At 47.3% G+C, this 17,801-nt stretch overlaps 1 protein-coding gene across 15 annotated transcripts in view; it reads right to left on the bottom strand.

Moving 5' to 3' along the window:
* The window catches only part of NCAM1 (neural cell adhesion molecule 1), an 88,850-nt gene extending 72,070 nt beyond the window's left edge, over nucleotides 1-16,780 (bottom strand). For 6 of the 15 annotated variants that reach the window (XM_027737017.2, XM_027737018.2, XM_027737019.2 and 3 more), the window contains exon 1: nucleotides 16,586-16,780. In XM_027737017.2, coding sequence (XP_027592818.1) covers nucleotides 16,586-16,637 — 52 coding nt within the window. In that variant the 5' untranslated portion in view covers nucleotides 16,638-16,780. The remainder of the gene's footprint in view (nucleotides 1-16,585) is intronic. The other 9 variants (XM_027737025.2, XM_027737026.2, XM_039386497.1 and 6 more) reach the window with 4 other exon arrangements.
* Between the last annotated feature and the right edge of the window lie 1,021 nt (nucleotides 16,781-17,801).

Raw genomic sequence — 17,801 nt, 5'->3', positions numbered from 1 at the left:
AAATAAGAATGTGTTTTTAAGCTTCAATTAGCCACAATTACTGGATGTATTAGGCGAGTAATGGACCATTTAGTGAGAGAAGAGAAAGAAAAATCTTCCACTGTTACTTTATGCCATCTCCGAGAATTAACCCAAACCACCTAAATACAAGTTATAAACATGTCATTAACAAACTGATCCTTCATCTCTGCTCTTCTGGCTGTTTTCTCAAGCACCTCACCTTGCAAAAATTCAGATTTCCTGCACAGAAACCCACATGCACAAACCAGGAGGGAACTACCCAGTTCTCTCCACACTTTCTGGCCTGTGGAGTTCATAAAATCCCCCCTGGAAAACATGGGCATATTCTCTGGAAGACCAGGCAGAAACAGAGGGATTTTATCCGAGCACAAGCCATGTCACTCCCTGAAACCCCTCAGCTCTAAGTTTCTCCCCCCTTAAATGCACTTTCCGCTGAAAATGGGGTGTCCCCCCCTCAGATAGGACAGCTTTTCCTTCCTTCTCATTTCTTTTCCAGCGTTAAAATTCTGCTGCTTTTCAAGTGCATCTCAGCTGAAAGGCTGAGGTTTCCACGGGGGCATTTTGAGGCGATTTCCTGCCAGGGTTTTCCCACCTCGTGCTCCCTCTCACATCTCAGGCCCCACCAAACCCTGCCCACCGAGCCAGGAGCGAGGAGGAGCAGTTGGAAGGGGAACAGTTGAACATTGTCCTGCCAGGACATCAAAGCCCCCCGGTGCAGCTGCTCCTCAGGGGCAGGAGAACAAGGCAGCTCCTGCCTGCCTGGGATTAATTGGAAGTGGCAGCACGATTTATACCCCGGGTTTCTAATTCTAGAGCAGAAATCTGCGAGGGATCAGGAAATACAGGACCTGCTCAGCCTTCAACGGGCAATAACTGCTCTGTCATCTCTGCCCCTTCCTGCTGCTGCCAAGTGAGAGGGGGAGAAAAGAGATGATGGGATGTCTCATGATGGAAGACAGAAATGGCAAGTCAGAGCTTCACAAAACACCACTGAAATGGTGCAAATATACTGTAATATATACACAATATACTAGAAATGGAAATGGTAGAGTACAAGTGGTTGATCTCAAGGCCTTCCACTAAAATGGAAACGCATGAAAATAGGATTTCTCTACTTCATCCATTGTCACAATATACTTTTTTTTCCTTTTTAATTAGAAGGAAAACCCAAACAAACATTCACTAGAGTTGCCTCCAGAGCTGCAGAGAGACATCTCCAAGTCCCATTTCTGATGCAATTCCACACGCCCCGGATCCAGGAGATCCTTGATTTTTGGCACCGCCTCCCCCACAACTCCATAGCTTGGGATATTCCAGCCCTGCAGGTGCTGACAGGGACCAGCTGGACATTCCATAAAGTGCTCCCATCACCTCCCAGCAGCCCCAGCCACGAGCTAAAGGAGCCCAGACTTCCCAGGGAGCAGCGAGGGCCTGGAGTCCTCAGGGAATTCAGAGGATTTAGGTTAAGTAGCCATCTGGCTCATTCCACACCTCGAGCTGCCCTCGGAAGGCTTCTTATTTTGCAGCAGAAAAAGCCCCTGCCAGAGTAACCAGCAACATTACAACTACTTACAAATTAAAACAAAACAAAATTAAAAAAAAAAATAAAATTTAAAAAAGAAATGGCCCCAATTAATAAAATCACAAAAGTAACCAATCATTAAGGGTTACTGCTGCTTCTATACAATTGGTATATTTTGTATACAATTGGTATGCAATTTGTATACAATTTCTATACAATTGGTATATTTAGGGACTTCTGCAATGCCCAGTCACAGCCTGAAGACCACAGGGCAGACACCCAGAGGGCCAAAAGAAACAAATGCTTAATTCCCAAGTGCTCTTATCTGCACTCCATCTGCAGCAGAACCCAGCTAAGGCAAACCTGGAATGACCTGGAGCCAGCTCCTCGTCATTCCCAGCGTGAGAATTACCTGTTCTAACGCTCACTTAAAGGGAAAAAAAACCCAACAAAACAAATGATCAACTTAATTAATCGCCCCCTTGAAAAAAGCTACAAACAAATAAGACCCAACTCCAACACACAATTGTGCCCCGTTGAGCCAGTTATTCAGCTGCTCGTTTATTAAATTCGTGGCATCTTCAGCCTCAACAAGTCCCCCTTCTTCACGGGACCATTATCTCCAGGATGGAGGTTCTTGCTACATTAAAAAATACAAAGTGTACGACGAGAATCCACGACCATCCTCATTTTATTCACAATTCTTCCATCGATTTAACACGTTCAGGTCGGAGGGTTTGGGGACTTTTCACCCCGGTTATCCACCTCAACAACAGGACGCAGAACACCCCCCAAGTTCACCTCCAATAACGAGGAAGGATTGAAGGATGGCAAATAAAAGGGGGAGGGACACATGCAAAGCCTGCTTCCAAAATCCTTTCCCTTGCAAATTCATGAGCAGAGTGTTTTCCATCTGCTTGCAAAGAATGGCAGATAATAAATTCCAATTCCACCTTCTGTTCTGGAAAACAGACCCTGTGCTCATCACCCACTCCCTGGGCTCTGATTATCCCCCACAACAAACCAAACACACCCAGAGCCGCTCCAGGAAACGCCCTTTTTTAGGCTGATTTGTGATTTATCCAAGGGACACCCGACCCCAGCAGCCCTGGGGACACACAGGCTATTCCCAGGCACTTGGAGCCACACCTGACACGAAAAAGTTATTAAAAATCCATTTATCCAGGTGGATCCGGAAAGCAGGTACTGCCAATGGCAAAAAGGAGCCTGATTTCCTTGGAAGATCATTTGCTTCCAAATCACTAGAAAGGGGAGACAAAGGAAACAACCCCCACAGGCTGCACTTTGTGGGGGGAGCTGGCCCTGCACCCCCCCGTGACTCAGACACAAAGCTGAGAGAAGAGGCTCCATCCCTCTCGTGTGGCACCAGATTAAAACACCCACGAGCTGGGGATGCAGAGTCAGCCGAGGTAAAACAGCAGCTCTGCTCACAGCTCTGCTCACAGCTCCCCCTCGCCTGGAAGGAAAGGGAGATCACACGAAATGAAGGAGGTTTGGTGGAACAAAGGCTCCCTCAGAATGTATCCTCATTAGCATCCTGAGTGCCGAGCGGCACAGCTCCTGGGCTGCCGCGGAACTGAGGGCTTGTGCATTCCTGGTGCCATTTGATGGCACAGAAAATGCAGGAAAAAAAGGCAAAAGAGATGAAGTTTCTGATGCCTCCCTCGAGCTCCAGCTCTCGGGTACCTGCTCTGGGGATGCTGGGAATTCTCTGTCCCAGCCAAACATCCTCCAGCTCCACGGGGGAATTTGTTCCCAGCAAGCCAAAAATGGAGAGCTGTGAGTCCCAGACTATCCCAGGGTCCTTCCCAGAGTAACATTCTCAGGGATGGCAGGGGCAGGTCCCAGCCTGGCCCCTCCAGTGGGACCCTCACCCAGGGCTTGGCTCTCAGGACACAGCTCCGGGAGAACTCCTGGGGTGTCCACGGCACAGAAATGCCTGTCCTGGCCATTAGGGTGGAGTAAAACACTCCTGGAACACTCAGTGCCCCTCAGCATCATCCCACTGAAATCAGCTGGTGCTACCAAAGTCAGTACCTGGATTACTGGAATCCACCAGGAATGCTCCTTCCCTGCCCTGCCCAAAATCCCACGATGTTTGGAGACACAGTTCTGGAAAACCCATCCATCCCAACCCATCCATCCCAACCCTGCCTGCACCAACACACTGCAGCAGGTCCTTGTCTTTTATCAACAGAGGATGTTCACACAGAGAGGATAAGGAAAAAAATAAGTGTTTGTTTTGAGATGGGTCCCCAGTTCTAAATATTTAAAAGATATGCTCGTGATTTACCCATCCCATCCAAAATATCAGTATATCAGTTCACTGCTTCACTTCAAAAGCAAGAGGTCATGAAGGAATACATATATATGACAAGTATATAAGTATTCAGCATCCTCATCACCTTATTTATGGTTCCTGCTCCAAAAATAAAAACCTCCCTCTGTAATTCACAAAACTGCATTTGGTGGGGTTTTTTTTATCAACAGCACAATAAATCAGTGCCATCTAGTGGAGTCCAAAATGTTAACCTGGACCACAGCTCCCAAATCTTACCTGGCTTTGATTTATGACCTCTCTGAACATCTCAGTGAGATGAAAGCAGACACAACCCAAAAACCCTTCCCTGCAGTGCCTGCAGCTGATCCATCAAATCCATCAGGATAACACTGCACTTCGCTCTTCCTCAGCTTCTGGAAACCTGCAGAAGCATCACCTAAACCCCAAACCACACCTTAAACATCAGCAGAGACTCACCTTTAGAGCTACTGAACATGCAGCTTCTGTTACAGTAAATACAGGTCAAAAATTAACAGAAATATTCAGTATAAAGCAAAAAAAAAAAAATACTGCATGGATTTATAACTGTTTTCTCAGCAGTTTAGAAACTAAGAATGCATGAGGATGTCTGACATAGTGGTATCATCACACCTCCTTTAAAAGAGCCCAATTAGCACTGTGTGATGATGTATTTCTCTGTTTCTGCCCCTCTACAAGGGCACCAAGATCATTTAATTGCCATGTGAAAGTAAAGTTTGTCCAAACAGAACAGAAGCAGGAGCCACAATTTAAATCAAAGCACCCTCCTCTGTGGCAATGAAATTCCAGGCTCTCAGAAAAGCACCAAACCCAGTTATTTCCCTTTGCAGTGCTAAAATACCATTTCTGTGTTTCTGTGAGGATAAGCAGGAGCACATCTCCAGCCCTGACCGTGTTCCCACATTTCACCACAGGACACAACAGGAGCTCGGGGTGGATTAGTTGGCAGGAGAGTTGATCAACAGCTGGTCAAGATGCTCAAAGATCCCACCCCGAGCCAAAGTCCCAAAAGGCTGATTCTTGTTAAAGCTCCCACACGTCCCAGGAGTGAATTCCACAGCCTGTATGGAACAGAGATCACCTTTTCTTTCCCAAAGTGCTGCTTCTGGGCTCCCCCTTCCCCAGTGCACCTTAGCTGTGAGGCCATGCCCCACACTCAGACACTGCAGATCCTGACTCCCAGAGAGCCCCCATGGACGGGGCTCTCCCTGAGCTCCAACTGACATCAAACATGTAAATGCAGATACTTTAAAAGGCTTCTGGATGTGATGCAATGCCAGGCAGGGGTATTTTTAGTTCTAATCCATTTAAAGTGCTAAATTCCAAGGGAATCAGCAGCATTGCTTTCACTCACCACTTCAGCTGAATTCCTCTGCTCCCACTACTCCCTGCAATCTTCAAGGAAAAGGAGATAAGAAAACCATTCACCTGATAAGAAAATACCTTTATCTTTCGGTTTTTTAATACTTGGAGCTACTTCTGCTTGTCCCAATAAATAATAAATCACAACTGCATTTGTACACAAAGGACACTGCAGAAAGCCATAAATAATGCAGGGCCTGAACACACAAAATAAGGGAGTGTGGGATTTGCTATTTTTATCTCAAGTCTGCTTTGTATGTACCAATTTAGGTTGATGAAAAACAACTACTGGGAATACACAGAAGCTTTGGAATAGGGTACTAATCATTCCCTAGACCTGCCAGAGTGACTGCAGCTACAAAGCCACAGGAAAACAACCTTAAATTCATGGATAACTGCAACAAAAACGGTCAGGTTGGTCCACATTTGGTTTGTGATTTCATTTAAATCTAGACCCTTTTTCATCAAACAAGTATTCTTCATCTGCAGATGAAGTTTTGAAATCCTCATTAGGACTTTCAGCTATAGATAATTGATATATTCAGTCTCTTCTTTGGGGATTACCATTACCCATTAAAAAGAAAAAACCTTTTAGAGTTCTCTCATTTACCAAAAGTTATTATTTTCCCAGTAAAATCATGCAAACCCAGCAAGCTTTTGTCCAAATACTTCTGCCCTTGTTATATAAGCAAAAACCAATGATTGTTGTTGATAAAAGGGCAAATATTTGCAGTGTGTTTGCTCTGTGACCAGGCACAGAGTACAGGAAAAATACAAGGTGAACACACTTTAGGTGTTCTTCTGCTCCAAGTGCAAAAGCTGCCTGTTTAACCTGAATATTCAGTGTCTACTTAGCGAAATAATGGAAATATAACTGCTTCAGAAAGTGTATGTTTTAAAAAGAGCCCAGTGAAAACACTTTGCTACACTGCAAGTCTTCTTCTGGCACAGAGACTGAGCAAGGGGAATATCTCAGGAAGGAGCCTCTTTAATGCCTGGCTCGCTGACGTTCAGCTTTGCTGTTTGTAAGAGAAGAAGGTTCCTGTTCTCCCAACAGAACGAGGTGTGAAATACTCCGAGCTGGTGACAGCTTGGCTGAAGCACCAGCGGTGCCACGTTCAGCTGAGCTGGGAGTGGTAGCAAGGAGAAGACCCCTGTTCACACAGCTCTGGGCATCTCCTGCTCCCCACCCACAGCTCACCCCATCCCCAGCTCACACTCAGGTCCTGTTCCTCAGAAGGCAAATTCTTCCCTCTTTCAGTTAAAGCCTTGGGTTTTTTTTTGCCAGGAAGATCATCACAGATCGTTTCGACTCCCAGGAACGCCCAGTTGTTTAAAAATAACTGGCCACTCTGCAGACTTACACTGCTCTGCACTCGAGGAACCCCTGGGAACCCTCCCAGGGACAGGTGATCCCTCAACACCTGCAGGTGAGACAAGGTCCCTCCTGGATATTATCCATGGCTGTCCCTGGGGTGATAACAGCTTTGCACACCCCAAGTGCAGGATTTCCCTCCTGTGCATGGCCACAAAACCCACTCCTTTGCCAGGAATAAAAGCACCCTCCCAACAGAAACACCCATTTCCAAGCACCCAGACAAAAAAATCACTTTTATCCCATGACACAGAAACGTTCCCCAGCAGAAATCTCGCTCTTCCTCCAGGTACAGACACACCTGGACACTGCAGCTCTACATCACTGCTGGCCAGGAAGCACAAACCCCCCCGAGTTTGCTCACACAAACGAAGCATTGAATGAAATATTCATTGTACAGAGAAAGGGAGAAAAATCACAGAGCTAAACCCCAAAAACCCGATGGCAAAGCTAGAAGGGACTCCACGTGAAATTAAATCTCTATGTGCCATCCCTTCTCTCACAAGCAACGAGCTTCCTTAAGCAGAACTCAGCTGGAATACAAGGATTTATTCCTCCTCGTGGCATTCATTAAGATTTCCACTTCCAGCAGCTCTCTGAGTCCCTTGCAGGCTGTGTCCATAATAAACACAGACACACATTTGATCTTCCTAACGCTGTTCCAACATGCCTGCTCCATTCCTAAACAAACACCGAGCACTGGGGAGGAAATAATAATAATAAATGCTAAATGCCTTCAAGTTGCATCCCACAGATCATGAGGAGATTAAACTCCAAAAGGATTTAGGGGACTGCAGAGTAATTCTGTGAGTCTGTTCACAACCCCTAAAAGCATGTTATACTTCTGAGGGATTATCTGCTGAAAACACGACACAAACACGGTTCCTGTGTCTGTTCTTTTGATTTCTGCAGGCTTAGAATAATTTAATAAGTGACTTGGACAAGCAGCTGCCGATTGTGTTTTTCTAAAATGCTGCACACAAGTGTCTGGTGACTTTCTCTCACTACCAACACACTGAAAAAACCACAAAATTAAGCACCCAAAAAATTACAGTTAGCCCATACTGTGGGTATGCATTCTGCACACATCCCGAGCTGCACAGAGATGTTTTACTCACGTTGCTGTGTGTTATTTATACCCACAACTAGAGAGGGAGCTTAAAAATGGTTATTGTAAGGCTTTCAAAGCACACCCAGGTGTGCACTGAGTGCTTTGTTTTCTCAGAACCGTGCCATACCTTCCACAACTATTCAGCAATTAATATTAATTATCTAACAATACCGAGGCAGCTAAAGGGAAATAGAACATCAACACTGGCTGGGTACATTATTTGCTCCTACACCCCACCTCTAAACGCTGCCAGTGCAACGTGCTTTATATGAAAATATGGAGCAAATAAGTGCCCCAAGTGATGCAAAGGGTGTTGCATTGATGGTTTGGGGGTTTCCCTTCTGACTGGAGGTGTGGTGACAGCAGTGACACACGGGCAGAGCTTTGATCCAGCATGAAAATCCATCCATCCCCAGCCCAGAACACCCCCAGCTGCACACATACACTGCACACCCCACAATTCCCACTAAATAAAATGAACATTTGTCCAGAGAATTCTCTTCCTGTCTTCTTGCATCATTCACACAAAAACTCCTCATGTCCACAACAAACAAATCCATTGAAAACACCATTCTGAGCACAGAGAGCAAGAACAAAACCACCAAAAGCTCCATCCCAGTGATTCACTTATGCAAAGACCTTTTCAGGTTAAAATCAACCTCAGCCCAGCCAGGACAGCAACACTGGAGACTGTTCTGCTCTCCAAAGCCCTGGATAACTGTTCCTAAAACCCTCACAGTTTACAGCACTTCCCTCTTGAATTCCACACTGAAAGGGAACTGCCTGACAGTTCAGAGCAGAACAAAATGATTCCCGTGTCAGACAATATGCCCAAGTGGTTGATAACACAAGGAAAATCAAAGAGGGGCCAAGGACTGCAGCAACCAGCCCAGCTCAATATTATTGAGTGAGCAGCACCCTCTGATAACATCTCACGGTGCTTATCTGAGCTGTCTGGACTGCAGCTCCCCACAAAAGTCTTTATTTCTCCACTGCCCTGAGCAGAAACAAATCACTGCAGGAACAGATGAGCTTGATCATCATCAACCTGTTGGTGCTGCTGCTTAAAACCGCTGCAAACACAGGCTCCATCTGCAACTTCCTCCTCCCTGTGCCCAAAGAAAATTGCCACTAGAGTGTCCTACACAAATATACATATATTTACACACATATATCTTTTCTCTGGACGTCTCTCACAACACCAAGCAAAACAGTTCGTGAGCCAGCAGTGATCAAAACATCTCGACTGGTCACTAAAGTTCATGTTTCAGAACCTAAAAAGAAAGCTTTTAGGGTTTTTAGAGGCTGTCAGACACAGTCCTTGTTTATGCAAGGATGTCTCCTGGAAAAGTAACCAAAAGCTCACCTTTCCTGGATTTTTTTCATACAAAGGCTGCAGCTCATTAACACATCACCTCACCTGGGTCCACAGTAACAGCAGAATTAAGGTAAAAACCACATTACCAGATGCAGCCTAGGAAACCTTGTTATCCCCAAAGATAAAATGTTCCCCAGTGTTTACATCTCCCACGTGTTTTCCAGAGGGCTCCAGGCCTGGAACTGTGTCCATAAAAGGCAAAAACCGGAAGATTTCACCAATATTTCATTTCCAACCCCAGTTTCCCCATAACCCCTGGATCCACTGGCACACTGGGCTGTGGATCTGTGGCACCCCATGGGTGACACCACACCAGGGTGCCGCTGCTCAGACCCTCCGAGCTGGGTTTCCACATTCCCCGAGCCCCAAAAGGGGCTGTTCTTGCCCCAAACACTGCTCTGATTCTCCCGCATTCAGCCTTCCCACTTGAATGGAATAAAAACCCTTTTGAGAACAACAATTCCAGCCCCCCCCCCTCGCCTCTCTGCTCTCCCAGCCACACTATGGGACTGCTCAGAGCACACACAATGCAAATAAGGCAAACTTCCTTTGAAAGGGTGATTAATATGCACAGACAGGCTGCTTTCCGTGGGCTCTGAAGAACCACCAACGAGCATCTCCAGATCCCGAGGTTCCCTCCATTATCGCCACTGTTTATTTTAAACATCAGATTATGCAATAATACCGCACATTAAGAGCCCAATTTGCCAATATTGTGCAAACACCACCAAACTGGCTGTTCATCTTTTGTATCATGTTGAAACGCAGCCTTGAATATCCCAGATATGAAGGCGCTGAAAGAAATGGGATTTAAATTTTTGAATGCTTAATGCACATCAATCTTCATGTTAAAAAGGCTGCAGTTGGAACTCACTGCAAATAACTGCGCCTTGTTTTTATTTTAAGGAAATGTTTAGGGGTTTCTTCTTCAGCAAACAAGAAATTTTACAATCTTACGATTTAATTTCGGGGACAATTAACTGACTTCTGCATGAATATATTGCAGTTCAAGTAACACTTAAAGTAGTTTTTATGGAGTTGCTTTTGAGACAGGAGATGAAACATATGGAAAAGCCCATTCAAATCTGGAGACAAGTTTGGATTTCCATTGCCTAAAATCTTCATCACCACTTTTCATGATTTACCACCTGATTCACCACATTCCACGTACAACCCAGCCAGGTCTCTCCTATTCCATGCACTGATAAACCCTACTCTGCCCAAAATGGAGCCTGACTATGTTTAACTGACTCATTTCTTCACCTAACCCTTTATTTCACACACTTCCCAACCTTTTCACACAAGTTTAAACACTCCCATTCGTGTCTTTGGAATTATATTTCAAGTCAGTCAACATGGTAAATTATTAACCATAAACCAGTAGCCAGTAATTAACATTCTCATTTATCTTAAAGTTTCCACCTTGATACATATCACTGATATAAACAAAAAAAAGTAAATTAACTATTTAAACAAGTGCCTATTATAAATATTTTTATAAGAGTTGCTGTTCTGAAATCACAGAATAATTGAGGTTGGAAGGGACATCTCAAGATCATCCAGTCCAAGAGGGGATCAGCTGCAACGGGTTATCCAGGAGTGAGTCCAGGTGGGTGCTAAATGCCAATCTCTCCAGTCAACCTGTCCCAGGGGTCAACTAAATAAAAAAAAAAAAAAAAAAAAAAAAAAAAGAGAGGGGGTTTTGTTCTGTTTGCCACATTCAGACAGGATTTCCTGTATTCCACCTGGTTGTCTCCTGTCCTGTCCTGGGCACCACAGCAGAGCCTGGTTGTCTTCTCCACTCCTTCCCACCAGCTGTTTATCCACAATAACATCCCTCTGGGTCTTCTCTTCGTGCCTTTCTGGGATTCTTCCCCCAGCAGAGGTGCTCCAAGCCTTTCCCTGCCCTCACCCCAGGAAGTCCATGGATGTTTCTGTCCCAGGCCCAGCACTCCCAGCGCTGGGTGATGAGCAGGGGCACTGTCAGAGAACTCACCTGACCAGCCTGATTTTAGTAACAAACTGTGAAAAGTGCCCACCCTGATTTACGATGGTTGGAACAGCCTCAAACACAAACATTTTGCAAAGGAAGCCCAAACATTTTTACTCAAGGCAGGACGAAACTGGCAATTCCACAACAATGAAACCAGGCAGGAGTTTCTTTCTGTGCATCCTGTGCTGGCCAACAAGGACCAGACGAGGTGAGGGCTCTTTGTTTGAATTCGAAATAAACTCGAAATTAACCATTCCACTGGATTTCCAAAATATTTTCCACATTATTCCACCAAGACAGTAATAAATCAGGCAACTCCCAGTTTTCCCAACACATCCAGAGCTCTCTGTCTGTCTTGTCACAAGATCCAGGATGCAAATAGATGATGGATCAACCACAGCACGTCTCACATTACTGTCTCCAGCCTAAACTTAATTTTCTTGCATCAGGTTCACAGACAGAGGCTTCACCCCTGCAGTGACACAGGGCAGCAGGAATAGCTGTGGGGTCAGTGTCTGTCCCTCCCTGCATTTGGGGCCCTCTGGCACTTGGCTTTAAGCTCCTAATGATGAGTTTACCTGTGGACAGTCAGAACCTTAAAGATCTTTGGTACCTCTGTTACCTGGGGCAGGGCAGAAACACAGAACCTGCAGTGAACAATTACAGACTTGAGCTGAAAGTCTCCCTCCTTCATTTTAAAACTGAGGGCTGGTTTTGAATGTACAGCAGGAAGTTGAGACATATTAGTGCTCAGGCACAAGCATCTCATTTTCTTCAAACAGAACAAGGCTCCCTGACTTCTGCTGCAAACACACAGGTCTAAAGGATTCCCAAATCTCCATGCTGATTATTCCCTTTTAGATGTGACCTTAAAGAACTTGGTACCTCACCCAGCTGTGTGAATACACCCCACAGCTGCTGCTGCTTCACAGGACCCTGGTGTCTTACAGCAACCTGCACTTGCTTCCCAGGGGAAACCTTCCATTGTTACCTATTCCCCAAAAATCAGCTTCTCCAAAAGATCTGAAGTTCTCAGGACTCAGGTTACTGATGTTCTACTTTTGCCCAAGATTGCTTGGACAAATACAGGAATTGCCTGTGTTAAACCAAAAGCAAATTCAGAAGTCAGAGCCCATAAGGGGGTCCAAGAATTGCTCTAAGGAAGCTCTCAGGTGGCCCTGGGCATTTTCACACACATCATCATCTACCCTGGACACCTCCACGTGTTTGGCACAAGATTTCTCACGGAATCACTGAGGTTGGAAAAATCCCCCAAGCCCATCGAGTCCCCCCTGTGCCCGATGCCCACCTTGTCCCCCAGCCCAGAGCACTGAGTGCCACGTCCTTGGACACCTCCAGGGGTGGGAACTCCACAGCCCCTTCCAGCACCTGACCACCCTTTCCAGCAAGAAATCCCTCCTGAAATTTCCTTTTGTGGAATCAGAGAATCATTAGGGTCGGAAAAGATCTTTAGAATCATCAAGCCTGTCAACCCAGCAGGGTGTTCACCACTAAACCACGGCCTCCAGCGCCACGTCCACGTGTTTTCTGAACACTTTTGGGATGGTGACTCCACCACTTCCCTATCCTTGGAAGATCCAGCAGTGCAGGAATGGACAGCAATCATCTGCCTTCGCATCACCTTAGGTACGGTGGAAGCTACTGGACTTTAAGCCACGAATTTATGTTATTCTGAAGTTTATCCTTGATTTTTATCTGTTCTACCTCCACTGTAAACTAAAACCCCCACATCCCAATGTCCCTCCGCGGGGTTTTTGCCATCGGGGGGCTCTCACGGTCACTTCAAAAGGCATCGCCCCTAATGAGCAGCTGCACTTCCACACCGGGAGCCCAGCGGGCACAATGGCCCTGCCGCCGAACCCGCCTCATTTACATCCCTTTGCGGGGCTTTCCACCGCCCTAATGGCTTTTCCCAAACAAAAGGAGCCGCGGCCAGCACGCATCTGACCTTCAAATTTGCTTCTGTGATTTTTTTATTTTTTTTTTATGGCTCAAAGTCTACTCGCCTGGTGGCTCTTTTATTTTTTTTTATTTTTTTTTCCCCCCCTCCCTCCCCTCCAGGACTGTTGTGATGAAAACCGGCACATTAATTAATTCCCAGGAAAACATGCGCAAAGGACCCATCCAGGAGAGTGGAGCTGCCTGGGAGCTGTAGTTCCCTCCACAGACACACCCTCAGCCCAGTTATTCCCATTCTCCCATTCACACAAAGCAAGACGAACAACACAATTTTGCTTCCTCGCTGTTTTCCAACTTTTGCGGCTACACTTGAGTCGCTTTGCTTATTTTCTCTTACATTTTAGATCCCTGTGAAGGTACAAAATTGAGGAAAACAACAAAGACACGTCTTTTCACTGCACCTGAAAAACACTGTCATGGCCCCTACTTGAAATCTTCTGATGTTCCCTGTGTAAAAGCCACGACACTTCCAAAGAAGACAGATTCTCCCAGTCTGCTCCCAGAGGCATTTTGGGAACTTCATCATATCTGTTCTACTATTTGCAAGTTGGGAGTTAAGAGCACACCAGAATTGTCATGGATAGATCAAGTCACAGCGGAATACACAGCCCTGCAAACCCAAAAACCACACGGAAAACCTACCAGGAAAAAAATGGAATTTGCATTCTCTGTACAAACAGCATCACCAGGGGTGTTCAATAATGAGGAGAAACGCAGTATGGCCTTTGAAATGAGAACATAAAATGTGCTTTTGTCTCTCACTAAAGCTATTTCCCCGTGCAGACTGATGGCAGCAGATGCAGGATCCCCTCCTCCTCCCCCAGCAATTGGTTCTGCTTCCCTGCCAGCCAGGGGAGGAAATCCATGGCATTCCCCCCCTCCCAGCTCTCAAACAAACAACCCACCCCCCCAGACACAAAAACCACACCACTCTCTATTAACAAGGAACCAATCACTTACCCCATGGCAGGAAAGTCTATCGTTAAAATTTATGTTTCTGGAGATGAGCCAAGAAAAGTGAAGGCAATTCCAGCCTGGAGAGCAGCCACAATCTTTAACACTTAAAAACTGGGTACTCCTTAAATTACTAATATATTAACTGTCCTTAAGAAAAAAAAAAACAACCAACAAACAACAACAAAAAAACAACCCACAAAAAAAAAAATCCCAACAGTCAAGTCCGGAATTTTCAGGTTCAGAGGAAAACGTTTATACATAATACTCTATTATTTAAGAAACCAGTTCTCGGGATGTGCATGAAAGGAGATGAGCCATCTGCTGTGTCTGTAAATCGGCCCCTAAATTATCAGAGAATATTTTAATTTAACCGTAGACTAAATAAATCATCACTATCTCAGGCCACAGGGGCACATATAAAACATGGAATTATCCTAAAAGCCATAAAGGCACACTTTTGTTCTGAACCCAGCCCACTACTATGGCTCAGACAACACGCTCCTCAGGGATTCCTCACTACAACCATCCTCTGCTGCCTCCCCTCACGTTTCAGCCGGAGTTGGGGTTTCTGTATCAGCACCATCAGTGCTGCTCCCCCTGTTCATGACACCTCCTGCAGCAGAACCAAAACCCAAAGCAAATCCCTCTCTCCTCCATCACAGCCCAGTGAGATCAGCTGGGCAAAAAAGGCAACCAGAGCATCCTTCAGGGTGGAAAGCAGAGCTGAAGTGCTGGGTGCTGCTCTCACCATAAACACTGCTGCTGCTTTGTTCTAGCTTTTTAATATTTTATTTGGTTTTTGTGTTCTCCATTTTATGCTGATTTAACAGTTCCAGCTGTGCAGCTCCCTAGGCACTCTGCATATTCATAATTATTATTATTGGATAAACATGTATTTGAGTGGGGCAACAGATGATACGCAGATAATTTTTCTTTTGCTTACTCCCATTTATTTCCCCGGGGAAAAAAAAAAAAAAAGCTTTATTCTCCCCTCCCACAGCCGAGAAAGCCTGTGTGGATGTGTCAGGGAGGCGAGGGCTGTGCAATCACAGATCATAGTCTGGCATCTCCGAGCGGGTGAGATCAGGAATGTGCAGGGATGGGGACGGGAGGGTGTGGCCGAGCCAGATGCAGAGCTGGATACGGGGAAGAACTGCTGGAAACGGGAACACAACCACCCCTTATTTGTCATACAGCCCCTCTAATAAGCAGCAATATGTTTTTCTTAAATTAAAGGGAAGCCCTGCAGCAGCACGGGAGGGCTGTGCCTCGCTAAGGATGGGTGTTGTGCTGACAGGTGGCTCGGGTCGGAGCACACCGGTGGCGATGGTCCAGCAGCACCGGGGCTGGGATGGAGCCACACGGCAGCGATCGCTGCTGCGAGAGGAGACGGAGCCACAGCAGAAGGGACCGCCGAGGGAGACGAAGAATCCTCGGCGTGGGGAGGGAGGAAGGGTGAGGACAGCGCGGAGGGAAGGGGCGAGGAGAAGCCGGGCAGCGAGGGCTGGGAATGAGCAGCGCTGGGGTAACACGGCAAGGGCACCCAAACAGGCACAGGGCACCCCGGGACCGCGGGCACCCCCGGCAGCGATGGGGGGCAGCTGCGAAACGAGCCGAGAGGGGCTGCGGGGCACAAACGCAATTTGGAGGTGGCGATGGCACAGACAAGCCGTGCGGGGGCTTCGGGCCAGGAGGGGTGCGGGGTGGGGCGGGGGAAGGGGCTGACGAGCCGCAGGACGGGACAGGGGGGGAAGCGCTCGCAGGGGCAGGAGCGGGCGCGGAAGGGCTGCGGGAACGCTCCCCGGTGGGGGCGGACAGCGCGGAGCTTGGGGACCGACAGACGGACCGACGGACGGACGGATGCCCCAGGGATGCATCCCGGCGGACGGACGCGCGCCGGGGCGGGGCCGGCGCAGGTGCGGCCGCTCCCACCCCACCTGCCGCTCCCGGGGCGGTACCGGCGGCTCCCGAGCGGCCACCGGCGGGGTCCCCCCCGCGCCCATCGGCCGCGGCCCCCCCGCCGCTCGCGCCCAGCTGCCGCTCCACAACGGCAGCGCCCGCGCCCCTCCTTTCTTTCTTTTTTTTCCTTTCCCCTTATTCCTTTCCCCCCCACACTCCCCATTATTCCAGCCGCTCGATCCCCCGCCCTTCCCGCATCCACCGCATCCCCTCCCTCGCCGCGCTCGCCCGGGCGGGAGGGGCGGGTTGGAGCATCCTCGACATCCACAATGAACCCGGCGCGACAACGACACAACGACACCACCGCCACCGCCGCCTCCTCCTCCTCCTCCTCCCGCTGCCGAGCGCCGCGCCACGAGCGGCCAAGGGCGCCCGCAGCATCCCCGCCGCCCCATTGTGCGCGCTCCCCCCGCACCCCGCGCCGGCGGCGCTCCCGGGGGAGCCGCGGTCCCGCTCGCAGCCCCCCTCCCGACACAGCCTCGAACGCCGCCCCCGGCCCCGCACACGGCGGGCGCGGGCAGAGCGCGGGGGGGAAAACGCCCCCGAGCCCCGTCCCATTGTTCGCCCCGCGCCGCCGCCCCGTTACCTGCGGCTCCCAGCAACGCCAAGGTCCAGGGCAGCGCGGCGAGCCGCAGCATCGCAGCGGGCGGAGGGGCGGGCGGCCGTTCCCCCCGCGCGGTCGGACGAGGCTGCGGTGGCGGTGCGCGGTGTCCCCGCCGGCCGTGTGTGTGTCCCCGCCGGCCGTGTGTCCGTGTGTCCGTCCGTCCGTCCGTCCGTCCGTCCGTCCCTCCCGCTCCGCTGCGCCCGGCGCGTCCCGGCGCCGCCGCGCTGACTGACAGCGCCCCGCGCGCGCCGCCGATCCCTGCGCCGCCCACTACCGAGGGAACGTGTCCTTCCGCCCGCACGAAATAGTGCGGGGAGGGGAGGGGAGAAGGGGAGGGCAGAGGGGCGCGGGGGACACACACCCCACCCCCGACAGGAGAGGGAGGGCTTGGGGGGGCATGGACGGGCTGCGGCGGCCGGAGGAGGAGAAACGCGGGGATCGCGGGGGCGTTTGCGCTCGATAATAAATAAATAAATAAATAAATAAATAAATAAATAAATAAATAAATAAATAAATGCAAATAACTATCGATAAATAAATAGAACGCTAATAATAATTATTATCGTCACCATCATCAGCATTATTAAATAACATGAACATCTTTATATAACATATAAGAGCACATATATAATATATGTATGGATATATACATATATATACTACATATACATATATATATAATATATGTATGGATATATACATATATATATAGTATATGTATGGATATAAAACATATATGTACTATATATACATATAGTATATTATATATATACATATATTATACAGATATATACATATATTATATATCTATATACATATCTATAATATATATATGGATATATAATATATATATGTATGTATATACATATATATGTATATATACATATGTATGTGTATATATATGTATATAATATATGTATGTACATATAACAGATATGTGCATAAAGTATGCAATGTCTAATACTATATATAATAATATTATTAAAATACATTAATAACATTATATATACTATAATATATATACTAATATATAACATTATATATAGCATATAATATATTAACATATGTTACATATCAATAGTATATAGCAATATATAACATATAACATATATCATATATATACTATATCACATACTATAATATATATGACTATACATTACATATAATATAAAATTATATATAACATAATATATTAACA

The sequence above is a fragment of the Pipra filicauda genome, unplaced genomic scaffold (genome assembly GCF_003945595.2).
Source record: "Pipra filicauda isolate LSUMZ 115617 unplaced genomic scaffold, ASM394559v2 scaffold488_size445888_pilon, whole genome shotgun sequence".
Classification (NCBI taxonomy): Eukaryota; Metazoa; Chordata; class Aves; order Passeriformes; family Pipridae; genus Pipra; species Pipra filicauda.
Note: the sequence above shows the minus strand (reverse complement) of the source record. Positions and strands in the feature narration are given on the sequence as shown.